The sequence below is a fragment of the Cebidichthys violaceus genome, unplaced genomic scaffold, assembly GCF_023349555.1.
Source record: "Cebidichthys violaceus isolate CVI_PGR_0920_01 unplaced genomic scaffold, fCebVio1.0.p SCAF_38, whole genome shotgun sequence".
NCBI lineage: Eukaryota > Metazoa > Chordata > Actinopteri > Perciformes > Stichaeidae > Cebidichthys > Cebidichthys violaceus.
The window spans coordinates 560,228-571,884 of NW_027176572.1; the positions used below are offsets into that span (position 1 = coordinate 560,228).

The 11,657-nt window shown below is 38.8% G+C and overlaps 1 protein-coding gene across 1 annotated transcript in view; it reads right to left on the reverse strand.

Annotated features, from left to right (window-relative positions):
• The window catches only part of LOC137884322 (receptor-type tyrosine-protein phosphatase N2-like), a 161,262-nt gene extending 150,093 nt beyond the window's left edge, over positions 1 to 11,169 (reverse strand). Inside the window, exons 1-2 of the mRNA XM_068726070.1 lie at positions 10,883 to 11,169; positions 1,614 to 1,664 (exon numbers count right to left, since the gene is read on the reverse strand). Of these exons, the coding sequence (XP_068582171.1) occupies positions 1,614 to 1,664; positions 10,883 to 10,979 (148 nt within the window). The 5' untranslated portion in view covers positions 10,980 to 11,169. The remainder of the gene's footprint in view (positions 1 to 1,613; positions 1,665 to 10,882) is intronic.
• Positions 11,170 to 11,657: the final 488 nt, after the last annotated feature.

The window sequence follows — 11,657 nt, forward strand, 5'->3', positions numbered from 1 at the left end:
TATCTCAATAAATACAATTTAAATATAAGAAACATTATAAAATATATTCAGTATATAATCCAAATAAAAGCAGTTGAAGTGAAACAAGGTCACCTGAAGCCGTCACAACACAGACCCGTCTGAGCTCGGCTATAAATAAAACTCACGGCTGACATCACGGTTTTTCTCACAGAACTAGACACGCGTTCCCGCCTCCTAAATTACATTACGGGACACATTTCTAAAGGACACCGGGCACACACACCGGGAAACGACCGAGATACTGAGTTCAGAACAAACACACACAGTGCCTGAAGTAAACACAAGTCGACCAGCAGGTGAGAAACACAGGCGGCTAGCTGAGTACCCGACGGCACGGCCACCTGCACCTCTTAACGGACCGTTCACCCGCTTAATTAGATTACACAGCAGATTCTACGATTCTGCTGTCGTCTCTGTTGGCTCTCCGTCTTTGATTTAAATCCTGCAGATATGTTGAAGCCAGCAAACCAATAAAACACAGAAAAACAAAAAAAGGTTAGAGCACAAACTTTGGGGAGTAACCCGGTTATCAGCCGCCTGACCCAGTGGAGTCGCTGATAAAAGTGTTTCCAGGATTCGAAAAAAAAAAAACGCATGCTGACTATTTCCACGGAACGACTTTCATGTTTTGAGCTTTTTATCATAATTCTGGGTTGATTCTCAGCGGGGGCTTCCTTCCTCTGGATGCCAGAGAGGCCGCAAGGAAGCTGTAGCCGAGTGTGGCTCCATATTTATATGCGGTTGTAGTTACAAAACCCTGCAGTTTATTCTAAAGAGGCTAGTAATAATATTAATTCTGCTCACTTGCAAGAACGCTCATTTAGTAAATGTCTCGCCTCTTCTAACTGAGATCATTAATACAGTAAAGGCTTGTTTTTTTTTCGACACTTTTGTTGTGCATGCACCTGGTGATTAGGCCGTGATCGGCCTTCAAACAAGCAGAGGTTGGATCTACAAACAAAAACTACAGAGGGAGGAGATCATGAGATTACTCTCAGAAACAAGAAGTAAGAAGTGATGTCACCCGTTTGTTTGTGGACGGAAGTTTTTAAGCCTTGATTTAGGCATTTTGACCGACGCCATCTTGTCTTTTTTGCAACCAGGAGTGACAGGAGAGGGTGGAGTAGAGTCCAACCGAAGGACATTTATAGGCGAACAAAACGTGACAACTAACTTTCACAAACTGAAACGCACTGTGAAAGGGTTAAATTTCTAAGACAAAAAAACACGGATAACTGCAAGACCGGAGAACGCCGTGGTAGCCACCTGTCAATCAGCGTGTAGCCCCGCCCCCTAAATCATCCCCTGCTTTATGGTGTGTCTGACTCTAAATGGAGCATAATGTACTAAATGAACATCATGCTGTATTGAAGAAGACTGTAAACTAGAGATTGAGACCATAAACTCATGTTTACAATGTTTACTGAGGGAATAAATCAAGAGAGAAGTAGAGTCATTTTAGACTAGACTTCTATACTATATTCCACTGATACATGACTGACGCTTCTTTGTTCCAGATCTGGTTAAATGTACATATAACTTATAAATAAAGCTTTTTTTTAAAATGTGTGTTTGTGTGTCCGATTTCTTACCGTTGACGCAGATCTCATACGGTGAACACAGCTCGTTCTCAAACAGGCAACCTGTTCACAGAGACACAAAAACAACACGTGGTTTAGTACAAGACATTTCCTGTCTTAAAAATAACAAGAAATATCAGTTTGACCAAAGAAACCATCGCCAATAAATCAGTTAAACAGTGTGTTCTGTGGATTATAAAGTATAAAGATGCATCAGACTGGCTCCTTCAGTGCTCCTCTGGGAGAGGAGGGGAGGCAGCCATGTTTTATTCTCTTCCACTTAACATATGACACTTCTTCACACTCTGTCACACTGATGAACAGACATTTGTGGACCTGTTTTAGATGTAAGTAAAGGTTGTTGCAGAGTTTATTCCTGTATCAATGTTATTTATTGATGTTATATGTATAACTGCTGGGGAAGGTCTTCTGTTTGCCCCCCAACCTTAAAGTTGAAACACTGCATCATGCAGACAAGAGCGCTGCTGAGAACCCAGAGAGAGACAACAGTTGAAGAAGCAGGTGCAAGTCATTTGCAGTAAATGTGCTTCCTGCAGCTGCTACACAATAAAAGCCCTCCAGTGCAAAGAACTGATGACGTCTGATTGTGGCTCCAGATGAAGGTCTCTGAGGTTTATCTGTGCGTAACGGAGTGTACGCATTGGTCTTAATCTGCTACTACTACTCCTATTACCTGTACTACTACTACTAGAAATAGTATACTACTTATACGGCTACTACTACATCTTCTTGCATAGCTCAACTCAAACTACTACTGATCTACCACTACTACTACTAATCGATACTACTCCTATGACTACTACAACTACTGCTAAACAACCACTACTAATCCTACCAATACTGCCACAACTACAACATATACTATTTCAACTCCTACCACATTCTACTAACTTCTACTAGGACTACTATACCTACTACTTGTAGTAGTACTACTACAACAACAACAACAACTGTATCTATTATACTACTACTACATCTTCTGGCCTATCTCTACTCAAACTACTACTGATCTACCACTACTTCTACTACTACTACAAAAACTACTGCTACATCTGCTAATCAACTACTTCTATTAGGACTACTACTCCTACAACTTGCACTACTACTACAACCACTACTACTACTACTACTACTACAAATCTACTTCTACTACCCAAACTACTACTGATCTACTAGTACTTCAACTACAGCTACATCTACTAATCTAGACTACTGCTATGACTACTAAAACTACTACTCCTACTGCTGTATGGATACTGCTACACCACAGCACCGTTAAACCAGTGGGTGACATCAGTCTTACTTGATTCTCTTTGATAATCTCAGAATGTTTTGCCACAAAGTCAAATAGAAAACGCTGAAAACTTCTCGTGAATCTTGTGAACACACTCAGCCGTCTGCCTCCAACCAAAATAAACACTTTCACCTTTGAGATCAGACTGTTTTCAAGCTCTGAGCCGTGTCTCTCGACCTCTGTTTACCCAGCATGCAGTTCATCTCTCACAAAGACAAACCAGAGTGAAGTAATTGGCTGCAAGCTCGCGTCGTGTTTACCCGGATATTCACCATGTGTTTGTTTCGGTGTAATTAAAAAGGGATAATCGCCCCGGGGCTGTATTTTGTTTACATCTCTGCGGAAAAGACGAAGTAATCTCAGTAGTTTCCAGCAGAAACATGTAACACAAGAAAACGCCGTTAACAAAGAGTCAGAGCTTCATTACAGCAGCTCCCAAACAGCAATAATAAGAGCCAAACTACAGGAGCAAGAGAGGCAACACACTGAGGCGGAACGTCTGGAAACAAAGTGCTGTACACACATCCTGACGGCTCAGCATTTAATATTTTCTAACAACTTTTAATACATCTATTAAAATAAAAAGTGACGCAATCAGAGCAGCTGATTCATGCAGCGACCATTTTGTCAGCGTGGGGTGGGGTGGGGGTGGGGGTGGGGGGTGGGGGGTCACAAATAGGGATTATCTTATCTTTTAAATATACATGTTATATATATATATATATATACATGTTATTTATATATATATACATGTTATTTATATATATATATATATATATATATATATATATATATATATATATATATATATATATATATATATATATATATATGATAAGGTTCTATTTTATTATTAATCATACTTATATAATTAGTTTTACTGTCCATATATGCTATTTTTTAAGAATTCCCTTTTTTGTGCAGTCCAAAAATGACATACCCCAATATAATATAATGCACAATTTATTTTGTTTTTTATTTGTACGTGTGTATGCTTTGATTATGTATGCATGTTACAAATCTGTTATTATAATATTAGGATCTTGAACAGAGTTGTGATGCGTTGAACCCTGATAAGTTAACAAACCCAGGTAACTACATACATATGAATGATGATTATTATAAATGTATTAGGTTATAAACTATACATTCAAGTGAAAAAGAAAATCAAGAGCCGTGTTTTAAGTGCTTGTTTTTCCGTCACTTAGAGGCGACAGGTGTTAGAAGTGGAGGCTGTGGAAGACGGCTTTTTAGACTTTTGCTGCCACCCCGAGCTTTCTGCTCCGCTTCCATCGCTCCGCGGCAGCAGAGCGTGAAATGGGTCGCGGTGCACCGAGGACCGACGCCAAGCCGGCGATGCGAGAGGATGGCAATTTCAATCCAACTTCACCCCCCCCCCACGTGAGCAAAGAGCGGCGGCCACACCGCGGCCCTTTTAACGCCTCCTGGCACGGCCATTATACAAGCTGACAAGAAAGGCACTACGTTTCCCAGCATGCCATCTGTCCGTCTGCATCAGACACCTGCTACTCCTGAGGGAGAGGGCCGAGGAGTCGACTCAAGACGGGTCACCTTGAAGAAATAAAGCCAATTATTTAATTGGCTGTATAAACTTTTTTATTCATCCATGAGGAGAGTAAATGACCCACAAGTAGTCATTTCATATATCCATTCAATTTCTAAATACATGTACTTTTTACACACATTCAAAATGTTAAAATACATTTGTACCATCCACATGCTGTTGGTTTTATCACCAAATGTCCGTTTATTAAATCAGAACAGAAAGTCTCTCTTTCTCTCCTGTTAAAACAAACCACTTGAATCGCTTCCCTCCAGCATTCGGCTGTAACCTTCTCCACCACACAATGTAATCTCTTGCCGGCCGTGTTTACATCTCCAGGAAGTTGATAACAGGTCGGGGTCGCAGCGAGCCTTTTAAAACGCCTCCCCCTCCTGTTTGTACTGTTATATTTAGCTCATCTGCAGGCCTCTGTGTGTGTCCCCAGGGCTGATCAGAGAGGCCTTTCTCTAATTGGCCGTCAATCTATACGTGACACATGTTTTCTGTGGCGTGTGATTTCTATGTGTTTTTTTTTTTAAAAACGACAGCAGTCCATTTTGTTTGGGCCTCGGCTCAGAGCAGCGTCGACGTGTCACCTGACTATTTGAGACGGAAACAAGGACTTGGAAGCAAAAGACATCATTTGATGTTGCTTATTGCGTCGCAGCGGAGCGGTTTGACATCCATTTCTCAATTAGGGAGGTGTGCCGCTTAAATTGGCGGTAATCTCTCTTTGTCTTCCCCCTCCTCTGTATCCTGCAGCGACAGAACAACCGCCTCCGTCGCCTCCTTCCTCATCCCTCTTTCCTCTCATCCTCGCTCTCTCCCTCTCTTCCACCGATCGTTCAAAGCCGAGGCATCGATCCACCCATCTGGTCGAACGAGGCGGTCGGAGCTTTGTACTCCTGAGCTCTCTTTGACCGGAGCTCTCAGACGCTGGCCGCGTTCACGACGTACTGAGAGAACATAGAGACACCAAATCTCTTGTAGTTCTGTGTTGTGTGTTTTTAATTACATGTTGTGGACGAGAATTGCTAGAACTTGTGTTAAAGACTTTTGGTTAAGCTTGAGTAACATTTAAAGCTTGAAAAGACACTATTTGGAGGTGAAACGGGAAGCGAGTGCGACTCAAACGATGGTAATAATCCCTCATAAATGTAACCTTCTGAGACTCGCCGACGTTACGGTATTAAACCTCTGAACCCTAAAATGTTGCATCGCTGGCAATGCTTAGATAGCGACCAACAGATACCCAGAGTTATGATATTGGTACCAAACAACGAACGATAAGAGATGAACCGGGATCATAAAACATTTCATTTGGAACAAAAGGAAAAATACTCATATAAAAATACTCCATGGTGACAGAGACCTCCACCAATCAGAGTCACTGCTGTTACACTGTAGGATTGTGGGTAGTGTAGTGCTTCTTCATGACGTCACGAATAAAACAAGAACAGTGCCGGATTCAGAAATCTCGAAACTCGTGACTTTGAATGGGAACGACATCACGGCTAATAATCAAAAACCTCAATTCAGAAGATGAATGAGGAAGAGGATGATGAAGACATGGACCAGACGTTTTCATTCACACTAAACAGGAAGCAGTTCAAATGATGGGATGTTTGGCTAAACCTGGAATGGCAGAGCCCCGACGCCCCGACGCCCCCCCCCTCATTAACATGAAATGTTAATGAGCGTTGCCACGCTACGGTGAAGCGAACCGGCAGTGACCTTCTCCGGGTCCAGGTTAATGATTAGAGGAACCCGAGCTCAACGCCGTCTGATCCTCCACAAGGAAAACACAGTGAAGTCACCGCAAAGACCAGCAGCAGCTGAGGAGGCCAGGCACAACGACAAGAAGTGACTCATCACCGAGACACTTAAATTGTTATTCCATGCTTATTATGTGATAGTCATTGCTGTTAAATACTTATAAGAATGAAACATCATTTTTAAAATCAGAGGGATGTGAAAAATACTTCATTTGGAGAAGTATCAGCAGTAAAATGTACTTCCTATAAGTATGAAAAGGGAAAGTACTCGAAGTGAAGAATGGCTGATGCATTCAAATGAAACTGGTACAGAAACACATCAATAACGTATAAAATTAAACATAATAGCCCCATAATTGTACATTTATCTCTACAAAATGATAGAAAAGGTTTCAAGTTTTCACATAAATATATTTCACCTGGAAACTTGTAAATGTTTCTATAATCCGCTTTTCATATTTATTAACTTTAACTAGAATTAGTCGAGCACTAGACATTTTTTTGTAAAATGAGCACAAACTACATGAACTGTATACAACTGTATACAACTGTATAAAACTGTATAAAACAGTTTAAAACGTATAAAACTGTATAAAACTGTTTAAAACGGTATAAAACGGTTTAAAACCGTATAAAACTGTATAAAACAGTTTAAAACTGTTTAAAACGGTATAAAACTGTTTAAAATGGTATAAAACTGTATAAAACGGTATAAAACTGTTTAAAACGGTATATAACTGTATAAAACCGGACCTTCTCATGTGTTTGTTAAAACAGCTTGTTAGCGCTACGGTGACGTTTTGCTTCTACAACAACAGAGAGATTTGATGATAAAACTCGTCAGAGTTAAAGGTTAACAGAGTTTAAATATACTTCCCTTTTCTAATGTCTAATCAACTGTTCCCAGCATGCAATCCTCTCATACCTCACATAATATTCCTACAATAGAGTGCTGCAGGAAGGAGTCCTAACACCTGTAAATGTCATCTCACAGTGTTTCTTTGGTATACATAACTTATGATGCATTCAGGTCACTTGTCCCAACTAGTGGTTTCAACTCACTTGTCTTAGTTAAAGGAAGTCTTGGCATTACTTCAGGCTTTTTAAAAGTCCTCTCAAAGAGTGTAAATGAGAGGACTAAGCGTCCTCACTAGAACACTCGTCCCTTAGCTTAGTGGCGGAGACGTGAAGTCGTGTGACCGCGGTGGAGTTCCTTTACAGCCCAACGTTAGCTCTTTACTTCTGCTGATTGTGTTCATGCTTCAAAAATCATAAAGGTGCTGCTCATTGGTTGAAATGATCTCGCCGAACTTAACTAGTAAGTATCATAAATGGGGTTTTTTTCTGCGATAATACAAAAATTAAATACACTAAATTAAAAAATGTTCCAGTAATGTTCCTTTAGGGAAGCAACAGAGCACTTTGTATATTTGAAGATTACATTTTATATGTTGAAACTTTCTGCAGAAGCCACATTGAAGCCATTAGAATATTATCATCCAAAACAAAAACTACAGGAGGAGACAAAAAAACAACAAGCATCAACACTCTGATCACGAGTAGACATATTAATGAGCATTTTAATTAGTTTAATATGTCAAAGATGATAATTGTTGCTCCCTATTTTGTTGCTGTGTTATTCTTAATTATTTGTTATTTAAGTCTCTCAGTATAATTAAAACTATCACGGAACGTATCGACGTCACTGTTGAACGTTGCAGACAAATTACAGCTTCAAGCAAATTCACTAAATCAATATTTCAATAAATCAGGTCATGATATTCTCTCTACGGCTCTCTGAAGGCATATTATAAGAACATTTGAAACATTGTAAGAATATATTAAGGGCAAAGGCTCACAACAAAGTCATTTTTGATTAAAGGTTTTAATATGCAAGTTACACTCACGCCTTCTTCTTCCCACTCCGGAGTTTTTACGATCAATCTTTTTAGTCTTTTATGAAGAAATATATATTATACATCAATACCGTAAATGTTTAATCAGAGTTTGGAAGTAATGAAGTACATTTACTCAAGTACTGTACTTTGTAGTGTAGTTTTGAGGTATTTCAGGTATTATTTCCATGACATTAAAAAATTCAGTTAATAAATTCAACATGGAAGAAGTCATTGCTGTTGTCAAGTTAAGTTAAGTTAAGTTCAAAAAGTAAGTTAAATGGTCAAGAATTAGGATGACGTTTCAACTTAAAGCTACGCTTTTTTTTTGCCAAAAGGTGAAAATAAATGACAGCATCAGAGGCTGAAACCAACAAACGTTTGATATTTTCACCTTTAAAAACACAGATTTTGCTTCTTTCCTGTCAAAAATACAGCAGTATCAGCGCTTCAAGCCTCTAAATATAATCCAGATTTGATTGAGTGTAAGTATATATATAGATATAGATATATATATAGATATATAGATACACATTTCCTGCTCAGCAGCAAACCGCAGACAGACACAGTGAGGAACTAGCCGGTGAACAAAGTGAAACAGTGAGCAGCTGAAGAGATATCTCTGAGGAGGTGGAGACCAAACACTGAGCCTAAAGGAGACGGACGATTGGCTTACACTCATCATGTGACACAAACACAAAGCCTGTGAGGGAATCATCATGCTGCTGCAGCTGGGACTGTAAATGAGCAACTGTTTGTTAACAAGTTTATCTCACCAGCTTACATAAGAAGTGAAGACATCGATGTCGTTGTTGCAGCTACATGTGCTCAAACAAATCACACGTCCGCAGTCTTCTTCTCTGCTTTTACTGACGCGCTGCTGCTCGTGTCGGCACGCTATCGCCACCACACGACTAATGACGAATCAGCAATATATTTAGGTATATTTCATATTTTTTTTAGGGATTTTAATATTACTTCAAATTAACGTATAGAAACATTCTGTTTTTGTATTTTTCTCTCCTGTTGGCGGTAAAACCAATAAAACAACGTGACTCTATAAGAGAAATAATAAATACATTTGGCTTTATTCAACTACTTCCTGTTTACATCACGTTGTACACAGGTCCAGCCCAAGAGATGGAGAAAAACGCGCGATACCTATTTTGAGATATTGTTTTGTATGGATTAATGGAAATATACTACAATATATTCGTTTTTTTAAGCATTAAGTCAAGACTTAAGATATATTTCATTATGTTCATGAAAGAGGAAACTGTTCATGTTATTTGAAGGATTAATAAACTCATTTAAACCATCTGAATAAAGGTAAATAAACATATTACAGGATATGAAGTATGAATAGAGAATAAATGGAGGCTGAGTCGATGCTCCCTGTTGTTTCGCTGCTCGTCTCCTCAGAGTCTGTCCTGTGGCTGCCATACTCTCTGTATGCTGCTTATGTAATCTGAAGGAGGAGGAGGAGGAGGAGGAGGAGGAGGAGGAGGAGGGGGGTCTGGACACACACCCACACACACACACCTCTCATCACCAGCTTCCTCCTCCTCCTCCTCCTCCTCCTCTCACCATCTTCTACAATCATCTCTGCATCAGTCATCCTGCAGGCTGCACATCTCAAATCAGAGGGGGAATATTACATATCAGCTATTTATAGAAATGTATGTCTCCAGTCTATACACACACACACACACACACACACACACACACACACACACACACACACACACACACACCCCTTTACGTTTCCGATCAATAGCTCCTCTGTGAGGAGCACAGGGCTGGATATTGGAGAATGTATACGCTCATTAGCTCATTAGCTCATTAGCTCATTTTTCATTGCTTTGCATTGATTTCACTGATGGATGTTGTTTGTTCTGGTTTACAAGCGAGTGTCCACAGACATAACACTGCTTATTCATATTTCATTCTATATTTGGTACTGTTGTTATATTACTTTCATGAAGTATTTCCCAATAATTAAAATGTTTCTATTACTTGTTCATGTATTTGTTGATTAAATATTTTTATGTAAAGATGTTTACATAGATTTTATTTTGTACATTTCATTTGTGTATATATATATATATATATATATATATATATATAAAAATGTGTAACTTTTATTATTACATTTATTTACTTTCACCTTTATTGTAATTACTTACTTGTATTCTCAAAACTTGTAATTATATTGTATCTTAAACATTTTACATTCTAAATTACTTCAAATGAGTAGTCTTATTTTTTTATTATTTGTATTAATTCAAATGTTTATTTTAAGTTTTCTATCACTATTTCAACTTACATTATGTATTTCGTATTTTTCATTTGAATTGATGTTGTATTGTATTTGAATGTTCTGTATTGCATTATTTAGTATTTTTATTTCTAATATTTGCATTAATTACTCTTACAAATAGTCCTAATTAACAGATGTAAGTCTTCCTAATGGACTAATGGCTGATCTTCCGGTATTACCGGCTCGCTGCTGCTCTAGTGTTATTCCCATGTTCTCGTGCGGACTCTGCTTTATTCCTTAAACGGGCGCATCAGGAGCACCGTGCTGGTTGTTCACGTGAGACTGCAGAGAAACCAGCCTGACAACAAACAGCCTCCTCCGGTCGGTCTGCAAAAAAAAAAAATGGCTGCAGGACCGGAGACGGTTCGGATGCAGCTAATTAAGAAGAACAATCATCCGTTAATTCACTCACCGATCCTCCGGTCTGCAGAAGCGGGGAAGAAGCTCAGGGAAGCGAGGAAGAGGTGGAGGTGGAGATGGCTGAGGAAGGAAAAAGCCATAGGATGCATGTCTCTTCTGGGTTATTCTCTCAAGTGTTAAAAGGCCATTTTTTCTTTGGTTCCGGAGAGGTTTGGTTCGTCTTCCTTCCCGCTCAGAGTGCCTCCTACGCGGCTGGAGGAGCAGAGGGAGACGCGCGCGGACGGCGGATGGATGTCGGAGGAGAGGAGACCGGAGAGGATGCAGGGCGTTTTCTGCTGCTGGAGGATCGAGCGTGCACGTGCAGCTAGACGCGATTTCCGGTTTTTCAAAATAAAAGGATTTTAACGAACGCAGTGATCTGCACATTTTATGGAGAAATAAGATGCAAAAGCAGAAGTGTATAAAAAATAAAAAAAATTAAATAAAAGTTGATTCAAGCAGCAAAGAAAATTAACTTCAATAAAACCTACAGCAACAATGACAAAGTGCTTTAAATGTGTCATTACTTTATATATATATATATATATATATATATATATATATATATATATATATATATATATATATATATATATATATATATGAAACATTTAACTTCAATGAAATACTTTGTATTTATGTTTAATTTAATTAATGGGATTCAGCATTTAAGTATGTTGTAGTAATACACAAAAAATAACTATTTTTGTTGTTAAAATTGACATTATTTTCATTTTTTTCTCCAGAGTCCAACTTTCCTGGAGCTCTGTTTATAATTGTTTACAAAT